The 21,722-nt window shown below is 37.6% G+C and overlaps 1 protein-coding gene across 6 annotated transcripts in view; it reads right to left on the minus strand.

The window, feature by feature from the left end:
• Positions 1 to 21,722, minus strand: part of MORC1 (MORC family CW-type zinc finger 1) — a 185,015-nt gene that overhangs the window by 89,719 nt on the left and 73,574 nt on the right. For all 6 annotated transcript variants that reach the window (XR_013526993.1, XM_078350178.1, XM_078350177.1 and 3 more), the window contains 3 exons: positions 20,542 to 20,606; positions 17,786 to 17,929; positions 15,483 to 15,637 (listed from right to left, as the gene is read on the minus strand). Coding sequence is in view for 5 of the 6 variants with exons in the window: in XM_078350178.1 (XP_078206304.1) it covers positions 15,483 to 15,637; positions 17,786 to 17,929; positions 20,542 to 20,606 (364 nt within the window). In the remaining variant the exon portion in view is untranslated. The remainder of the gene's footprint in view (positions 1 to 15,482; positions 15,638 to 17,785; positions 17,930 to 20,541; positions 20,607 to 21,722) is intronic.

Below are 21,722 nucleotides of genomic sequence, written 5' to 3' on the forward strand. Positions count from 1 at the left end.
AATATGGCACATTCCCAAGCAAAAGAATGAATCAACAGAAATTGTGCCTGAGAAAAACCTGATGGCAGATCTACTAGACAAAGACTTTAAAATGACTGTCTCAAAGACACTCAAAGAACTAAAAGAAAAAGAAAAAAGGAAAGGCTGGGCACAGTGGCTCACACCTATAATCCCAGCACTATGGAGGCTAAGACCAGGAGTTTGAGACTAGCCTGATCAACATCGTAAAACCCTGTCTCTACTAAAAATACAAAAATTAGCCAGGTGTGGTGGTACACACCTGTAATCCCAGCTACTTGGGAGGCTGAGGCATGAGAATTACTTGAATCCAAGAGGTGGAGGTTGCACTGAATCAGGATCATGCCACTGCACTCCAGCCTGGGCAACGGAACAAGACTCTGCTTCAAAAAAAAAAAAAAAAATCACAGGAAAATTTAAAAATATTGAGAGATTAAAACAAAATCACAACATACCAAAACGTATGGGATACAGCATAAACAGTGCAGTGGGGAAAATTTATAGCTTCTACAAATGCCTGTATTTTAAAAATAAGACCTCAAATCGAAAACCTAACTTTACAACTAGAACCAGAAAAAAAAGAAAAAACTAAACTCAAAGCCAGGAGGGAAAAAAAGGACATAAAGATTAGAGCAGAGATAAATGAAATAGAGAATAGAAAAATAATACAGAAAATCAACAAAATCAAAAGTCAGTTCTTCAAAAAGAGAAACAAAACTGACAAACCTTTAGCTAGATGAACTAAGACAAAAAGAGAGAAGGTCCAAACTACCATAATAAAAAATGACAGTGAGGACATTACTGCAAAGTCTATAGAAATAAAAAGGATTATTAGAGTACTGTGAACAATTATACATCAAAAATTGGATAACTTAGATGAAATGGACAAATTCCTAGAAACACAATACCTACCAAGACTAAACCACAAAGAAATAAAAAATCTGAATAGGTCTACAACTAGTACAGAGATTGAATAAGTAATAAAAAAAATATCCCTACAAATCAAAGTCCTGGAACTGATGGCTTCCTCGGTGACTGCTACCAAACATGTAAAAAAGAAACAACATCAATCTTTCCCAAACTTTTTTTAAAAACTGAAAAGGAGAAAACATTCCTCCTTAACTCACTAAGCTGGCATTATCCTCTCTTTGGCACTACTGCAAAAAGAAAACTTCAGACCAATATTACTTTTCACAATTATGTAAAAGTCCACAACAAAATACTAGCAAAGTGAATTAAAAAGCATATTCAAAAGACTAAACTTCATGACCTAGTAGAATTTGTTCAATGTAAATATACAAAAATCAATGTAATCGATCACATTAAGAGAATAAAGGAAAAAGCTGCACGATCATCTCAATTGATCTTGAGAAGGCCCGTGATATAATTAAACATTCTTTCATGATGAAAACACTCAACAAATTAGGATAGAAAGAAATTTCAACATAAGAAAAGCAATATGTGAAATATCCATAGAGAATATTGTACTCAATGGTAAAAGACTGAACATGTTTTCTCCAACATAAGAGAAAAGGTAAAGACACCCGTTCGTAACACTTCTATTCAAAATAGTACTGGAAGTCCTAGCCAGAGTGATTAGCCAAAAAAAAAGAATACAAGGTATCCACACTCAAAAGAAAGAAGTAAAATTATCTCTGTATACAGTTGATATAATCTTGTATATGTAGAATGCCCTAAATAGTCCATGCAATTAGAAAAAACTGTTAGAACTAATAAAAAATTCAACAAAGTAGGACACGAAGTCAACACACAAATACCAGTTTTATTTCTATACACTAACAATGAGCCATCCAAAAAGAAAAATTATAATTCCATTTACAATATTATCAAAAAGACAACTTAGGAATTAATCAAGAAGGTGAAAAACTTGTACAATGTAAACTGTAAAACATTTCTTAAAGAAATTTAAAACGATGTAAATAAATGGAAAGAAATCTCATGATTATGGACCAGAAGTTTAACTTAACACTATTAAGATGGCATTACTACCAAAAGCAATCTACAGATTTAATGCAATCCTTATGAAAATTCCAATGACCATTTTTTGTGGATATAGAAAAAACAATCCTAAAATTCATAGGAAATATAGAAAGATTCTAAATACCCAGAACAATCCTGAAAAAGAATAATAAAGCTAGAGAACTCATACTTCCTAACTTCAAAACTCACTAAAGCTACAGAAATCTAAAGAGTTGGGACTGACATGAAGACAGACATATAGACCAATGGATACAGAGTCCATAAAAAATTCTCACATAATCGAATGTGGTCAAATTATTTTTGACAAGGGTACCACAACCATTCAGTGGAGAAAAGGCAGAGAAACAGTCTTTTCAACAAATGGTATGGAGAAAATTGGGTATCTACATGTGAAAGAATGAAATTGGACTCTTACATAACACCATTTGCAAAAATTAACTCAAAATGAATCCACAACCTAAATTAAGATCTTAAACTAGAAAACTCCTAAAAATCACAAGGCACCATTAGATTTGGCAACACTTTGTAAAATATATGATACCAAAGCCATAGGCAACAAAAGAAAAAATAGACAAATGGCCGGCCACAGAATGCAAAACTGCAATGCCAAATCATATACCTGATAACTGATATCTAAAATAGAGAGAACTCCTCAAACACAGCAACAACAACAATGAAAACAATTCAACTCAAAAAAAATAAAGAACTTGAATAAATATTTCTCCAAGGAAAATATACAAATCACCAGGAAGCGCAAGAAATGATGCCCACACTCACTAATCATTAGGGAAATGTAAATCAAAACTACAATGAGATACCACTTTATACTCATTAAGATAGCTACCATCAAAAAAAGAACCCACGAAATAACAAGTGTTGGTGAAGAGGGGGAGAAACTGTGCACTGTTGCTGGTAATGCAAAATGGTGTAGCCACTGTGGAAAAGAATATGGTAGTTCCTCAAAAATTGAAAACAGAATCACCATGTGATCTGGGAATTCCACTGCTGGGTAAATACACAAAAGAACTTAAAGCAGGGTCTCAGTTTTCAAAACAAGACACATAAGTGACAAACATACATATATTGTTAAAATGCTTAACTTGACTAAGCAACAGGGAAATACAAATTAGAACCACAGAGAGATATCACCTCATACCTGTTAGAATGACTGTCACCAAAGGCATGAAAGATAAGTGTTGGCAAGGATGCGAATAAAAGCAAACCCTAACACACCGGTGGCAAGCATATGAATTAGTGTAGCCATTATGAAAAAGAATATGGAGGTTCCTTCAAAAATTAAAAATATAACTGCCATATGATCCAGCATGTCGTCTTCTGTGTATTTATCCAAAGGAAAGGAAATGAGTATGTTAAAGAGATATCAGCGCACCCATATTCACTGCAGCGTGACTTATAAATAGCCAACATATGGGATCAATGTTAAGTGTCCATCAACAGATGAAGGGTTTCAGAACATGTGGTACCCACACAATGGAATACTATGTAGCCTTTAGAAAGAAGGAAATGTCATTTGCAAAACCATAAATGAACCTGGAGAACATTACATTAAGTGAAATAAGCCAGCACCAAAAGACAAATACTGCATATTTCATTTATATCTGGAATCTAAAAAAGTCAAACTCATAGAAGTACAGAGCAGAATAATGGTTACCAGAGGCTGGGGCAGGGGTTTGGGGAAATGTTTGTAAAAGGATACACGATTTCAGTAAGACAGAAGAATGATCAAGACATCTACTGTACATCATGGTGATTATAATTAATAATGATATGTTATGTACTTGAAATTTTCTTTTAAAAAACACAGGACAGCAAAGAGAAATGTGCGTACCAATTTTCATAGTATCATTATTCACAATAGCTAAAACATGGAAGCAACTCAAGTGTCTATCGATAGATGAATAGATAAGCAAAATGGGTGGTGTGTGTGTGTGTGTGTGTGTGTGTAATGGAATATTACTCAGCCTTAAAAATGAAGGGAATTTGACATAGGCTATAACATGGAAGAACACTGAGGACATTACGCTAAGTGAAATAAGCTAGTCACAAAAAGATAAATACTGTATTGTTCCACTTTTCTGAGGTACTTAGAGTAGTAGTCAAGATCACAGAGACAGAAAGCAGAATGGTGGTTGGTTGTCAGAGGATGGAAAGGCAGGGAATTGGGAGCTATTGTTTCATGGGTATAGCATTTTAATTGTGCAAGATGAAAAGAGTTTTAGAGATGGATGGTGGTGACAGTTGTACAGCATTTAAATGTACTTAATGTTACCAAATGGTATGCTTAACAGTGGTTAAGATGGTAAATTTCATGTTATAGGTATTGCATCATAATGAAAAAAAGGAAAAAGAATCACTAAAGAGCCCTGCAGAAATTTGAGCTTGCTGCTGTGATGTATGTTTCCTCTCTCTACAAGTCACTTCCCCGTGAACACTGCACCTTTCTGAAGGAGGAAGTGCCCTTTATCACTTTGCATGTCTTCAACATGGAGCTCAGTGTCCTACACCTAACAAGCCCTCAACCAATGCCGCTGCTATTCCTGACAAAATACCTCACTAATATGTTGCCTGAAATAAAATGAAAGTGGAATAATGTCTCTTCTAAAAAACATTAACCAAAATATTTTTATCCACCTACAAAAAGAGCCATGCAGATAACCCCAAATTTATTAACTCAAAAATTGCATATTATTTTAACATCCTCAAGATAGGTTAATTAAAAAATTCAGTTTACTACTACATCTAAAAATGTCAGTTTTAGATGGCTGAAAGCACACAGCTAATTTTCAAAATTATAAAAGAGTACATATCTTAAGACTTTTTCATGAAAAACCAACAAGCTCATTAAATTAATAGGATAAGCTGGGATTAATGAACACAGAATTAAAGTCTCAATTTCTAGAAGAAGTATCTGTGAGAAAAAAAACTGAAAAATTAATTTACTGCCAGCTATGTATGGAATACTTTATTCAGTAGATTCTTAATGTTTAAATTAATCTAATGAATTTTTCAGGAACCTCTTTAAACCAGGCACCTGGGAAAAAAAAAGAGAAATATTGCAATAACTTACAAAAATTTGCTAAAAACCAGTAACTAAAAGGACAGCTGACACATATTTTGCCTCTTAAAAATAAGAGAAATATGGCTGGGCACGATGGCTCACACCTGTGATTCCAGCGCTTTAGGAAGCAGAGATGGGCAGATCATTTGAGGTCAGGAGTTCGAGACCAGCCTGACCAACAGGGTGAAACCCCGTCTCTACTAAAACACAAAAAATTAGCCCAGCGTGGTGGCAGCACCTATAATCCCAGCTACTCAGAAGCCTGAGGCAGGAGAATCGTTTGAACCCAGGAGACGGAGGTTGCAGTGAGCCAGCCTGGGCAAGAGAGTGAGACTCTATCTCAAAAATAAAAATAAAAATAAAAAAGAGAGAGAAATGCAACATCCTCTTAGATATCAGTTTCATATCTGTTCATAGAACGTACAATGGCATCCAGGGAATCAATTAGCCCAGGAAAGAAGCCTTAAATTCGACAGCAAACTACTACAGCAAAGCTTTGATAGTCTCCATCAAAATAAGGAGGCCTGAAACAGTTTATAAACGCCAAGCACCAGAAAAACGGTATACCTGGGGAATGTTAGATCAGTTCCCTGCTTTCAGGTGGTTCTGCACCCAAATAGATGATCATATAATCATATTCTAAAGAACTCCTGAGAAACAAATGTGATACTCTTCCTCCCCTGTTGAATACTGTCCTTTCTGTCATTTAAAGCTAAGGTAACAGCCAGGCATCAGGCCCCTCCTCATCTGATCTAGGGTGTGATCGCTTAATCATCTTTGCTCTTAATGAAAGCTCTGGATTTGGGATGGCAAACTGGTTTCAGTTGATAATGTCAATGCCAATCAGTTGGTAATGATACCTGGCACACTCTTGAGAAGAACGAGGAGGCCAACTGCTTATCAGGAAGAACTGCCATGATGACTTAGTGTGTGGTGCAAGTGAGCCCCAATTTAATTGAGGCCCATTTGCTATCCCTGTGTTATTCACTTCCCAAGGTCTACCTGAATTGAAAAAAAAGCAAGGCAAGATATATTCAGTGGTGGTGAAGATGCTACAGTCCTTCTTCCCTTTCTCTTGGCCCCTGGGTATGGTGCCGTGCGGTTGTGTCAGTCTCGTGTTATGAGTCTAGTCAGTGGCAAAAGTTATGTGGCAGCTGCTATCAGAACGTTTTCACTTCTCCACTCTACTCTAAGCACAGGACGCTCCACTGCAAAACTCCAGTAGCCTGCAGCTGGTCCGATTCACTCCAAATGTCAACTTCCTCATTTGACCTGGCCATGTAGCATCACTTTCTCTAGTTCCATCTCACTGGTTACCCACCTTCTTAAGTGTGAGGACCTCCTTATGCTGTAAGAAACTTTTAGAACCACCACCCCCAACCTAAGAAAATACATGACAAAAAATAAATTATGAATTTAATAACACCTTGACTAATTTTCTATTTTACTACCCACAACTACATCCATACACATTTGAAAATCTATAGCATATAGATGTCTGAGGCATAACGCCCCCTTAGACAATTACTGGTAGACGTAGGAATTCATGGACTCCCTGGTATACTGAGAGGCCCTCGGGCATTTTGGCTCCCAGCTGGAAACTACATCATTCAGTGCATGAAGACTAGAGTTGGGAGAAGCCTAGAGGCCTCATTAATTTATTTTCATTATGGCAAATCTTCCAAAATAACACTGGGAATAGTTATGTTTCTTCTGGTTCTTTCTTAGGAAGAAGTAACTTTGACCTTCTTTTTAGGTTATTTAGTTGTTGCCATTGCTCTCCTTTGGATACATTCCAGTTTCCCTCTCAAATGTGGAAATGAAAACTAGACATAAAAATCAAATCTGAAGCATATTCCTAAGGAATTCCAAGTCATCATGGGCAACCACCTAGTCAGCTCTATATGTCGCCTCAATACCTGGGTCAGACGACCTTTCTACCAGAGCTCTCCCTACTCAGATACACATGAAGCCTGTAGACTAACCTAATGTTCCTAAAAGCCTAAAGATTCATATTTGGTTTTTATTAGTACGATGTATGCCTAATTCTGACTACATTATTTTATTTTTCATGGATTAGAGGAATATTTTTAAATAATCTTTATTGTGTATATTTAAAGTATACAACATGTGTGTGGGGCTTTTGAGGGGTTTTCGTTGTTGTTTTTGAGACAGACTCTCACTCTGGAGACTCTGCCCAGGCTGGAGTGCAATGGCGCTATCTTGGCTATTGCAACCCTCCGCCTCCCAGCTTCAAGTGATTCTCCTACCTCAGCCCCTGACTAGCTGGGATTACAGGTGCCCACCACTATGCCCAGCTAATTTTAGTAAAGATGGGCTTCTACCATGTTGGTCAGGCTGGTCTCGAACTCCTGAGCTCAGGTGATCCACCCACCTCAGCCTCCCATAGTGCTGGGATTACAGGCGTGAGCCACCGTGCCCGGCCTCAACATGTCTTAAAGGATACATACAGGTAGCAAAAGCGTTACTACAGTGAAACAAGTTAATACATCTGTCTCACACAGTTACACATTTTTCTTGTTTTTGTGGCAAAAGCAGCTAAAACCTACTCATTTAGTGTTAAGTACCATATACAGCACTTTTGTTTTTTACTTCAAAGATGCATCGTGAGTTGCTTTCTTATCGTGAAACGAACCATTTAGCAAACTCTGAACTTCAAAAACAAGTGTTTAAAACATGATTTTCAAAGACATTCTTTACCATTGTGTTTAAAGCCATAACGCAGAGTTTACATGTACACTTTAAAACGATGAATCTCAGCATGTTACTTCGAAGACCTATTGTGAGGTGCTTCATTACAGGGAAATGAACTGTTAAGCAAACTGTAAACTCCCATACACAGTACAAGTGTATTACTTACAGTACTCATGTTGTATATTAGATTTCTGACTGCAGTGTTAAATTCAGAGTCATTAAATACAACTTATTCTTCTTAAGCAGACTGATGAGGAGAGTTTTGAAGTCTTCCTTTAGGTATGGCAGGGAAAAATCAAACTTTAAGAATCAAATTTTATTAAATCCTAGAAAGAACAAGGGTTCTAGTCTTTTTGGTATTTTATTTGCAATATGGGTGAGATCCTGAGATATTTTAGCAAAAAACTTCATTGTAGATGTAAAAAATGTCATTATCATGATAATACAGGTACAGTCAGAAAGAAAAGGAAGCACAGGTGCTGTCAATGGTACTAATTTCAATTACTAGCTGAAAGCAACGTCAATGAATCAAATCTAAGAATGTGACTTTTTTCCCAACAGTCAATTTGATGAACTCCTGAACCATCTTTTTATTTGCTGGGAGGTGACATGAAGTAATGATTTTAAACACAGTATATATTATGTCATGTAAATCAATTAGGCAAAATGTCTATATCATATTTTGATCTTTTAATTGTCTCATTCTTTTCACATCAAGCTTTTATCCAAAGCAACTTTTTTTTAGCAATATGGAGTTCAATTGCATCTGTTAAACAGTAAAAATACCAACATGAGTAACCAAGTGGTCGATGAAAGACAGTTTTTTCTTATAGAAGTATTAGAGCTGATGAAGAAAATACTGTTTTGAACTCCTAAGGAATCTGAGCATCGATCAGTAACTGCTAATATCATTAAAAGAGAGAAAATCAGCCTCCCAATGGAAGAACACACAACCACCTGTGAAACATCTTGACAAAAGAGCCACATCTGAATCCAGTCTGCATGCTACCAGTTTAAACAGAAATGGACAGAATCGAAGAACCTGTGGAACTGCTCCTATTAATGCAGTGAGCAAAATCTAGACTGTGTGATAACTATAAGACAACCAATCTGGTTTTCTTACAAATAAACTTCAAGGAAGAACAGGGAGGGAGTAGGAGAGAGAGAGAGGGAGAGTGAGAGAGCAGCAGGGAAAGAACCTTACAGATTATATTATGATAGGAGATCATTAGAAATATGAACAATAGACTGGATGTTTTATTATATTAAGAAGGTAATCATTTTTAGGTATGATATTTGTATTGTGATTTTTAAATAGTACTTACTTTTAGAAATAGATGCTAAAAAACTTATGGATATAATTCTACAGGGACTGGGACTGTCTTCATAACCCAGTTGTGGGGGAGTAGGTGGGCTACAGATGAAACCAGTTCACCTACGAGTTGATCACTGAGGCTGGCTGATGGGTTTATAGAGTTTCATTATAATAGTCTCTAATTCTAATTTTGAAATTTCTCATATATATTAGTTTGCTAGGGCTGCCATGACAAATACCACAGACTGGGTGGTTTAGACAACAGAAATGTATTTTCTCACTGTTCTGGAGGTTGGAAGTCCAAGATCAAGGTATTGGCAGGCTTGGTTTCTCCTGGGGCTTTCCTATTTTGCTTGCAGATTGTCACCTTATCCCTGTGTCTTCACGTGTTTTTTTCTTTGTGTGCACCCATCCCTGGTATCTCTCTGTGTGTCTGAACTTCCTCTTCTTTGAGGACCTAGTCACACTGCATTAGGGCCCACCTGAACAATTCCATTTTAGCTTAACTACTTCTTTTTTTTTTTTTTCCCCCTCCAAGATGGAGTTTCGCTCTTGTTACCCAGGCTGGAGTACAATGGCGCGATCTCAGCTCACCGCGACCTCCACCTCCTGGGTTCAGGCAATTCTCCTGCCTCAGCCTCCTGCGTAGCTGGGATTACAGGCACGTGCCACCGTGCCCAGCTAATTTTTTGTATTTTTAGTAGAGACAGGGTTTCACCATGTTGACCAGGATGGTCTCGATCTCTTGACCTCGTGATCCAACTGCCTCGGCCTCCCAAAGTGCTGGGATTACAGGCGTGAGCCACAGTGCCTGTCCAGCTTAACTACTTCTTTAAAACCCCTATCTCCAAATACACACTGAGCTACTGGGAGCTAGGGCTTCAACTTACGAATTTGAAAGGAATACAATTCAGCCTATAACACCATAATAAATTTAAGAATAATATAAAATATAATATTGATAATATTTTTAAATAAAATAGGATGCATACATAAAATCCTTAACTTCAAAAACCGAATTAAAAAGATATGAATTGTTTCTCAGACTACATCTTCAAATAAACTGGTCTCATATTTTCACCTTCTAATATTTGCCTAGGCCTCCTCACTCAACGTGTATCCTTAGCGAACTTGTTCTATTCATTTTTCTGGTAGTCCCTTTCTGAGATCTTAGAGACTAAAGTGCATCATATGGAAAACAGAATTCTGTTGTAAGCAACTAGCCATATCCATGAACTGGAGCATTATCTGTTTTTCAAAGAAGATAGTCATCTAACAAATATTATTTCTCACTTTCAAAATTATGCACAAACTGGGAAACTCACAAGGGTGAGGTGATAGCACAATCGGGAAAACATGTCCCAAGGTACCCGCTTTTATCTCAGTGGAGGTCATTGGTAGAGGATCAGGGTATCTGATTTTCCTGTCCTATGCAACAGGCTTGACATGCAGTCAGAGAGAAAATGCCAGCCAGACCTTACATAAATCTGGGAATATAACACATTAGTTAGAAGTAGGCATTAGATTCCAAAAAAAGGTCATTACAACCTAAAAGAATGGGGTCTAATAAGGTGATAAACATTACTAGGGATAAATGTACGATTCTACACTAGGGCTCAAAACCACGTACTGGGAAAAAATAAGAAAAAAGAGGTATGACTTTACAAGAATATATATTAAAAATTTGTTAAAAACTTTAATTGGTAATGAGGACACTAAGGGTCAATAATGTGTTTACTGAGTCTTTACATATTATTAGGTGAACCAATAAGAATTACAACAACTCAAAAGAAAGATGAAGATCCCATTTCAGTCGAGGCTGTTCAGGTTTCATCTGGCATATTTGTTTCCAGGTGATACACTTTAAAACTTAATACTTGGATGGTAAATATGTTTAATACCATGTCAGATGAAGAACGGTAACAGAACTTGGAAATGTCAGTCAAGGTAAAACAAAGACTGAAGAGAGGCATAATCTTATCTTCAAATAAGAGGGCTGCCATTTGGAAAAGCTTTAGGCCTACGCTCCTTGGCCCCAAGCAGGAAGAACTCAGTAGGCCCAGCTAACCCCTCCTTATCCTTTAGGAAATAATCACTTCCTCAAGGCCTTCCCTGGCCTATAGACTGTGGGCTCCTGGCCACTGGCTTCTGCTGTTTCCATTCTTCTCTGTTGGGCACTAATCCTATTTCTAATTGTCAAATCATGTTAGCCTGTGTCCTAACCCATTCAGTTGCTTATAACAAAATCCCATAGACTGACTGGCTTATAAATAATACATTTATTTCTCACAGTTCTGGAGACTGGGAAGTCCAAGATGAAGGCACTGTCAGATTCTGAGTCTGGTGAGGGCTTGCTTCCTGGTTCTTGGATGGCTGTCTCTCACTTGAACATCACATGGAGAAGGGGATAAGGGCTCTCTCTTGGACCCCCTTTATATAAAGACACTAATACCAATCACAAAGGCTCTGCTCTCAGGACCTCCTCACCCCACTAAAATCGCAGTTACTAAAACCATCATCCTGGGGTCAGACTTTCAATATATGAATTAGCAGGGGAGACATGGCACCACCCTGGATTGTAAGTTCTCAGAGAAGACAGACCATGTCTGATTTGTTAGTCCTAGAACATTTGTGCCTAGCACAGTTGAATGAAATAACCCATGGGAAATAGATTTGGATTTAATATGAAGATCTACGTATTTTTTAATAGGCTTGTGCAAATTCATGGGCTGCCTCAAGAGGGAGCAGTTTTCGTTTCACGGGAGGCCTACGTTCAGGCTTAAAATGGCAGTGAGGGAGAAGGAATTAGAGGGGACTGGGCTAAATGTATTTTAGCCCCTTTGCCAACTGAAGAACTATGATTTCAATTCTTCTGGGAACCATCAGCTCAATTCTGACCCATTTTGGCAAAGTTTAGTAATAAATTTTTACATAATTGCTCCTGTTCAAACCCAAATTTCATTTAACGTTTCCCCCGACTTTTTCTTTCTCCTACTCTCTGTACTCCCCAAAGTTGATGATGATTATTTGTTTTATTGTAAGCATGTATAAAACTTCAGAAAATACAGCAACAGACAGTGAGGTAAGGTCAGTCTTAGAGACGAGGAAAATATTTCTGGGATTCTTAGTACCAGCTGGGCCAAAAGTAAATGCAAATTTGATAAATGACACAAAGTCATTACCTCTCCTCTTTTCGCTGATTCGATTTTCACAAGGACCCAATTTTCCCTAAAAATACATCAGATTTTCAATAAATGTAAAGGCTGTATCTTTTACTTACAAGGCAAAAAGACAAAATCCACCTAAATACTTTTCATTAAAACTGTGTGCCCTGTAATACTGGTTTTCAGAGAGTCAAATATTACATAACTTTGGTTACTCCTCTGCGAGTTAATGAGCAAAGGCCTTGAAAATCAATCTCTTTACAAATTACTGAAACCATCAGTTCTGACCTTGATGACTTGATTCAGTCTGAGGATGAAGAAGTGAAATACAGGAACGAAAACACATGCTTGCTATCCTTCCTCTACTCTCCACCTTCCTTCTGGAGAAACACCTTCTCTGACGGTATCCTCTAGTCCCCTATCAATTCATAGATAATTATGGAATTGGGAAAACAAGGTGTTATCAACCAGTAATAATAAAAATACAAATATGATATTTATTTCGAACCCTATTACATCTGTTCAGAAAGTTCAGAAACAATTAGGTAGAAGGTTAAGAAACAATTAGGTCAGATAATGACAGGGAATTGGGTCAGAAGTTGGGGCTAGCAAATGATACCCTGCAGTTGGGAATACAACTGTTGAGAAGGCCCCCACACACCAGGCAAAGGGGCTTCAAGACAGCTCTACCCACAAAGAGGACTGAGTATGACTCTCCCAAGTGTGATCTAAATGGAGATAACTTTTACAGCCTTTAAATGTAATGCCTGCCTCTTTCTGAAGACTTGATTTCTTCTTCTAAGGATGAGGAAGACAAGGAAGGGTTTACAGCTAGGACATGAGGAGTATGAGGAGGTACATGATTTTCAAATGCTTAATGCTTTCCTTTCATACCATGTCATATAGCAGTTGAAGACCAGAGAGTAGACATTGACTTACACTTCACTATGTTTATGTTGATATTTATACCTTTACATTTTTCTACAGCTTTAAGCAAGTAATCATTCTCATGTTTGGCATAACTTCAAACATGTCTCTGAAAAAAAAATACATGTGAAAAAGATATGCCTATCCCAAGAAAAATTACATAGGCATATTCTTCAGAGTGGTGCTTCTCAAATTTGATTGTGAATATAAATCACCTGGAGATCTTATAAAAATACAGATTTTAATTCAGTGGGTCTCAAGTGAGGCCTGGGATTCTGCATTCGTAACAAGTTCCAGGTAATGCTGATAATATTGGTGCACAGAACACACTCTGAGTACGTTTTAGACCATGACACAAAAACCCAGATTTGGCAGGAAATCTGTCCCCTTCACCTTGTTCCCCCTTTCATAATTTCCTGCTGAGTTCCTACACTTTTCCCTGTTTTGCTGGTGATAAAGTTTTAGGTACAGCAGGATGGATACAAATGAAAAGAAAATATTTTAAAATTATGACTTCAAGTGAAGATTTTAAGTTGTCTCAAGGGTAGAGACATATAATGTGCATGAATTATACATACTTCATCCAAATCATTGAATACATGATATCCTATGTCTTGACATAAATGGAGACCTATGTCTGCATAACTGAAAAAGAAGTTTATTTACAGACAACCTATAGAATGGGTGAAAATATTCACAAACTATGCCTCTGACAAAGGTCTAATATCTCAAATCTATAAGGAACTTAAAGAAATCAACAAGCAAAAAACAACCCCATTAAAAAGTGAGCGAAGGACACAGATACTTCTCAGAAGAAGATATATATACTTGCGGCCAAAACATGGAAAAAAAAAAGTTCCACATCACAAATCACCAGAGAAATGCAAATCAAAACCACCATGAGATACTGTTTCATACCAATGAGAATGGCTTTTGTTAAAAACTAAAACAAAAGCAGATGTTGGCCAGGCTGTGGAGAGAAAGGGACACTTACACACTGTTGGTGAGAATGTGAATTCGTCTAGCCACTATAGAACGCAGTCTGGGATTTTTAAAAACTAAGATTTCAACCACCATTCAATCCAGTAATCCTATCACTGGGTATATACTCAAAGGAAAATCAGTTGTTCTGCCAAAGGGACACATGCACCCACACGTATGTTCACTGGAGTGTCATTACCAAAAGCAAAGACATGGAATCAACCCAGGTGCCCATCAACAGCGGACTGGATAAAAAAAAAATGTGGCACACGTATACTGTGGAATACTACACAGCCATAAAAAAGAATGAAATTGTGTCCTTGCAGCAACATGGATGCAGCTAAAGGCCATTGTCCTGAGTGAACTTATGCAGAAAAAGAAAACCAAATGCCACATGTTCTTACTTACACATGGAAGCTAAACATGGGGTAAGCATGGACATAAAGATGGAAACAACAGACACTGAGGAATACAAAAAGGGAGAGGAAGGGGAACAGGGCTGAAAAACTACCTGTTGATACTCTGCTCAATACCAGCGCGACAAGATTGGTTCTCTCCCAAACCTCAGCATCACACAATATGCCTCTGTAAGCATCTTGTGGATGTACACCTTGATTCTAAAACACAAGTTGAAAAACAACCAAAAAGAAGAAGTTGAATTAATGCTTGGTGCACCCTCTCATTGTTCAGGTGTCTCTGGGGAGTAAGGTGACCTAAATGGATCACATCTTCCAGATAGCTGAAGTTCATCTTTTTAAGTTTCCAGACATAGCCATTTGAGACATTTTTAATTGAAATCTTTCTGGAATTAACATACACAATAACTTTTAACTATACAAAACAAAGTTTAACATATCTACAATTACCCAAGATCGGTAGTTTTTACTCCATGGTATGACATAACAACGTTGTAAGAGCTACTAAGGTCTGTGTGAGACTATGTGCTCTCAACACAGTGAAGTCCCAGTGCCCAGAGCAGGGTTTCCCAGTCTGTCTGAAGCAATAATCTCTGCTTCCTTCCCCCACGGTCTGCTACTGCACTCTGCTGACTGCCCTCCCCTTGCAATTTCTAATCTGCTGCTTTGTTTTTCACACGACAGTCTGGGAAAGATTCTGAAATGGGCTCCCTTCTCACTCCTCTGACGTTTTAAAGTAGGAGCTCACTCTCAGAGCTTTCAGTTGCTGGTAATCTGAATTCAGGTAATCACATCGGCTTAAAGAAATCACAGAAATTAATCCCTCGCTAAGTATCTTCTACTATGACTACTGACAGAATACTCACTGATGCCGGTGTCCTTACAGTACTGGACCACGTACTGCCCCATGACTTTTAATAGATGATTATACTCTTGGACATTGAGAAATTCCTGTTTATTGTGGGACGGTTCCATGATCGCCAAGGGTATATTAACAATTCCAACCACGCCTGTGCCAAGTCTGAGGAAACAGATGCATATTCACATTTTGTAATTCTGGCTAAAGAAAAACAAATCGAATATATTCTGGTCATTTGAAAACTTTTTTTTTTTTTCAAAAGTAAATTCATTCCATGGGTCCGGACCATGTCAGAGTTTAACAAGTTATCTAACTATGTTATCGTAAGTCTGTGGTGACCCCAGTGTGTTTAGTCCCATAATAAAAAGTCACTCTAGCACAGTGTTACTGAGTTAATATGACTTTTTACAAACCTATCACCTTACATGGAGTGTGAGGGTGGGTGGGAAGCAATTCCTTTTGACGTTAAAAACCATGGTGCTTTACTGCAATAAACTAGCATAATCTTTTAAATGACAGTGGCCAGAGAACCACTTTCTTTGTCTGCATTTCACCTATCAGATTGGATTTCTCCTCCTCATTGCAGGGGGCCGTGAGGTGCCAGCGAATGGTACTAAGGAATCATAGAGTTGGCTTGTCCCAGAGGGTAATGAGTGTCTCACTGTAAATCTGCTTGGTGACATAACCTGCTTTCGGAAACAGCATACAGTTGTCTAAGCCTTTAGGGCTCCCCACCGCCTTCTGCATGACACACGTGTCAAGCCTCACCCTTTGAGGTCCCAGCTTATCATGCTTTGTTACCACTTCCCTCTTCCACCCTGCTTTCCTTTCACTACTCATTCTGTAAGTCTAAATTTGGGCATCATTCTTCTAGGAGGCCTGAATTGGCTTCCCCGGTTTGCTTTGCCGCCCCTCCTAAATGCTCTTTTTGCGCTGATGCTCACCTCTAACATAATATTCATTCATTCACGCTCAGAACCTGGCCCTGTTCCAAGAGCTAGGGATACAGTGAGAACCAGAAATACAGGTTCATCCTGACTTCGAAGTTTCTCTTCTACATAATAAAAATATACGAGACCATTTCAGATGGTGAAAAGTGGTATGAGGAACATAACGCAGGTGCTGGGATACGTGAAGAGTGACAGGTGGGGGGGATAAGGGAAGCGGCCCGTTTTAATTAGACGGTCAAGGAAGACCTTCCTGTGGAGATTACTTCAGGCTCATGGCTGAATGGCATGTTAAGGCCAATAGTAAGAAAATCTGAGGACAGAAGGTTCAAGGCTGAGGAAATAGCATGTCCCAAGGTCTTAATACAGGAATTAGCTTAGGAGATGTGAGACGCAGGCAATGCAGAGAGGGCAGGGTATAAGTAGAGGGTGAGATCCCACAGCCAATCAGAGATCAGATCACTGGAAGACCATGGCGAACAGTTCTACTCTAAATGCACCGGGGTTTAAGCCAACAAATCTAGATTTTAAAAGACCATTCTTGCTATTTTCAAGCAATATAAAAAAATGCATTTATATGCTTGTCCCTTTCACCATACAATACATTCCTTAGCAAAAGGCAGTAGGTCTGGAGCTTTCATCAGCAGAGCTTAGTATAGTGCCTGGCATACACTGCGGCACTATAGGTGCTTGTTAAATAAACAATGAACGAATTACCAATTCCTTGAGAGTGCGGCAGCAACACAGTAAATGCTCCCCTGACCCGTTATACTGGTCATGATTACCTTGTCTGACCCTGTCCTTGTCTGTGTGTCTCTTCAGGACTCTACATCACTGATGAAAGCAGCTTGAGAAATTTCAGACCATTGGGAAAGCATGAGAATGTATTACTCTAAAGTCCAGATAGGCTAGAGAGTTTTAGTGACATGACCAGGCAGGAAACTGGCAAGAACTCATGGATGCTGGGGCTTCACAAACGTTAATAGGGGTGCTTTACAACACTAAGGATTTTTCTTTTCTTTCTCTTCTAAAATTTATTTAATATGCTTGTATTACTTTTAAATTGGTAAAGCATCAAAAATGTAACCCAAAGACGTGGCACAAAGAATGGCCCCACATCAAGTTGTTCAATAAATACATTGGAAAAAAAATTCCCACAGTGTGATTTTTCCATAGAGCGTGCAGGCAGCCTCACTGATATTATAAATGAGGCACACAAATGCCTGCACATCGACAGGAGGGGTGAACAGAGACTGTGACACTTGCTCCCATCGTGATTAGTCACTCCTCTCACTCCACAGACAGAATCTTCCTGCAACCTCCCTTTCTCTGCTCGTAGCTGTGAAAGCAGAAACAGACTTACAGGGACTTCAGCTTCAACTGCGGACCCACTTTCTCGTGCATTTTGATCAAACGGTTGTTACTATAAATGAACATTCCATCTTGGCTTCGGTTTTCTATGTTCACGCCATAGAACAGGGAGAGTGTTCTTGCCTTCTTTAATTCTCTAGAGTAACATATAGAAAGTTTAAAAAGTTGTTCATTAAATAAACATATATAGTTTATGAAACGGCTAATAATTGAACTAAAAGGTTAACGTCACAGGCATAATCCAGATACTTTGCCAAACGTGGTGGGCACACTCAGTTATCTTGGTATAGCCAAGTATTCTGCATAAACATGACGCCAGTAACTATGTCAGTCAAACAAAGGCATTTGCTGATTCAAAAACAAGTCTGCAAATTTAAATTTACAAGAACTAGAAAATGCCAAAAGGGTTCTGAAATATTAACTGGTCTTATAGGTACATTGCAGCATTTTTTTTTTAAAAGTGATGACTTGGCTATTTTAAATTTAGGGATTTCTAACAGCAGTTGTGATTCCTAATTTCAGCATGTTCTCGAGTCTCCAGATATCCTACATAGATTGGAATGTGCCAAAAGATATTCCCTAGCTTTCCATCTAACCTCCTCCAAAATACAAGGTAAATAAAAGTTATTATAGTAAAGCAAGTTTACAAAGGCAACAGATATGAGCTCCTGTTTTTCTGACTGACCTTCTATATTATGTTTTGTGTGAGTTTTCTATTATAAGTATAAAATAGAAATTGAGAAATACCGAAATGTGATAAAAACAGCTACGGTAATGAGTTGTGATATAAACACATATGGTATCAGAGGCTGCTGGGAGCTATGAAAATGCGTGGATATGAGAGGCAGAACTGTTTTCAAATACAAGCCTGTCTTTGTAATAACCATGTGACCATGGATGTGCCTCTTAAACGTTCTGTCTCATTTGAAAAATGGGAGTAATACCTATGTAGCCCCTTGTGATGTCATAAGAACTAAAAAAAAAAATGTTAAATATAAGCCTGAAACAGGTTAGGTATATAACCATTATTATTTTCTTTACCAACCAAGAATGACACCAAATATAATTCTCCTGCACTCACCCTGTAGCTCCCCTCCCGCCATAAACTTGGCCTTTTGTTTTCAAGCTCATGACCACGTGCTATTACAATTGATATAATATACTTACCAGTAACTAATTAAATGCATCTATCATTAAAGAATAATGATAAAGTTCTATCAGTCCTTCCATAAAGATATGATATATAGAGAACATAAGACATGAGTTAATATATATTTATTAAATGCATGTGTACCTAAGGTTAAACATATGTAAATCAAACTTTTTCTCAAAAATCACTACTCAGTAATGAGATCCCAACTCTTCAAAAAAGAGTATAAGGAGTATGTAAACAAGGTATTACAGGATATGATATGACATAATCACTCTATAATATTAAATGATACATTGATATTCTCCAGTTTTGTTTTTGTGTTTTTTTTGAGGCAGAATCTTGCTGTGTCACCAGGCTGGAGTGCAGTGGTGCAATCTCAGCTCACTGCAGCCTCCACCACCCAGGTTCAAGCGATTCCCCTGCCTCGGGCTCCTGAGTAGCTGGGACTACAGGCGTGTGCCACCATGCCTGGCTAAATTTTTTTTGTATTTTAGTAGAGATATGGTTTCACTGTGTTGGCCAGGATGGTCTCAATCTCCTGACCTCATGATCTGCCCGCCTCGGCCTCCCAAAGTGCTGGGATAACAGGCATGAGCCACCTAGCCCAGCTATTCTTGAATTAAAAAAAATAAAAGCAGCATTTGCTGTTAAAACAAGTTCATGGTAACTGGCATTATTATTAATAAAATGTTGGTTGGTCACTTTTCATACATTACACTGGATGAACTGTTTCACACAGTGAACTTGGTTCAACAAGGTTTTTATTTCTAAAGACCTCAGAGAGAGCTTCATTTTTCAATTAAAATTTCTATGACATTTATTTAAATTTCTTCTGGTAAATGTAGAAGTAACATTTCAAATTTATTTATTTTGATAAATGCAAAATTAACATTTAAAATTTAAGTTTTGAGGAAAGTTATGGTTGAATGTCAGTGCATGGTTCACGAAAAATAATGTTAAAAACAAATCATACTTCCCTTAAGAATAGTTTCACAAAGATATAACGACTTTTGAAGTCTGATGTTATGTGGGCAGCAGTGATTATTTTCAGTTTAACTTGGTTAGCGTTTGAGTTGGAGAGCAAGTTCATCTTACAAATGTAAATATTTCATTTTGTTAACATATCCTTGCTATTTTAATTTTAATGCTATATAAGCAATACATTCATGTGAAACATTATTTCCTTTTGTAAAATTTTAAGGTACTAGACAAGGGGAAGAAACCAGAACCAACTCTCTAGAATTTAAATGGCAAATGACACAGAGGGAAAGTGAGTTATCAGCTGATCACTTCCTCATGAAGGCATCTTCATCTAGCCCAAACAATTCAATGCTGAACTAATTTTTCTTTTTTTTTTCAGAATTTTTATTATGTAGACACATATGTATACATGCAAACATATGTTTTATCAATGTTTTATATTGCTTATCTTGGTTGGGGGACCTTGACTGTATTAGGTTTTAGATTATAAGACGTCACAAACTGAAAAAAAAAAAAAACTGTCACGGTAAACACTAAATCTACCTACTTAGAAACTAGAATTTGTTTTAACATAGTACAGAGGATCCCTGCAAGCAGAAAACCTTATGTCTTACCTTTGTTTCTCTTTAAGATTCTTTTGTTTCGCTTTTGCATCTTCCAAAGCTCTCTGTAACACATCCTGGAGAAGTACATTGGTTGGGAGAGAACATAATGGCACTGAATTAACCAGGAGCAAGTTGATACTATCCTGTTATCCGAATGTTCAAGGCTAATGATAGCTCACACTACCTAATGCGATTCTACCATAGTAGATTCTCAACACTTGATAAATCATTCAGTTCCAATACCATAAAAGATAAACCTAATCCAAATCCTAGCCCACTATTCTCTTTTGTTCATATTCAGATATCCTCTCTTCCTTTTAGAGAAAGAAATTTTATTCTCTATAATGGCACAAAGACTTTGACAAAAACTACAAGAAAACTTGGGTGAGTTATTTTGCATAGACCAGGCTCTGACTTGTCTGTGAGAACAATAAATGCTCGATGATGTGACCACTGAATGTTCTTGCAGGAAACAAAAAATAACAGTAATTGAGAAATGTTGTTAGCAGCCAACAGAAAGTATCTCCTTCATATTGAATTCTGGATCCCTCTAATATTTCTCAAACTTTCCCTTTATAAGATACCCCATGCCCAGTTGTCTTTCTTATTAACTCTTTTAATTTGATATATCAACTCATTCACTACTCTAAATCTAGTATCCTCCCTCTAATCAAGCAGCAGCAGCAGAATTCATTATTGTTCTTAGGCAGAAGAACAGCCTCTTAACATGCTTCATCCACCTGAGGTGAAAGGTGGGCATCTGTTTTGAGGTATAGTATAACACTGACGGAACACTATTTTCACTGCCTTCCAAGTGAAAGGAAATGGAAATGGTTGGCAAGTATTCCATTTAAAATTCATCTGCCCTGAAGAATTTAAGAGGTTAAAAGTTTAGGTCATTCTGCTTTGCTCTCTTCTCTGCCTTAAAGAAACCAGAGAGCATCAGAAGAACAAAGAAAATTTGTCAAAGACTTCCCCACCCTGCCTGGCAGTGCCCTCAGAGCACAGAGCAGAGGCAGGGAGAAGTAACAGCAGAAGGCACAAAAGGAAGAAGGACTTGACCCATGAGTCTTTCTCTTTCTTGTCTCTCAAACACATGAAGCAAAGGAAAATGATTTCTGAGAAACAAAATTTTAAAAAGCTTAAACTATTAAAAAATTAATAATCAATAAAAATAAGATAGGTTTACC

The sequence above is a fragment of the Callithrix jacchus genome, chromosome 15 (assembly GCF_049354715.1).
Source record: "Callithrix jacchus isolate 240 chromosome 15, calJac240_pri, whole genome shotgun sequence".
NCBI classification, from domain to species: domain Eukaryota; kingdom Metazoa; phylum Chordata; class Mammalia; order Primates; family Cebidae; genus Callithrix; species Callithrix jacchus.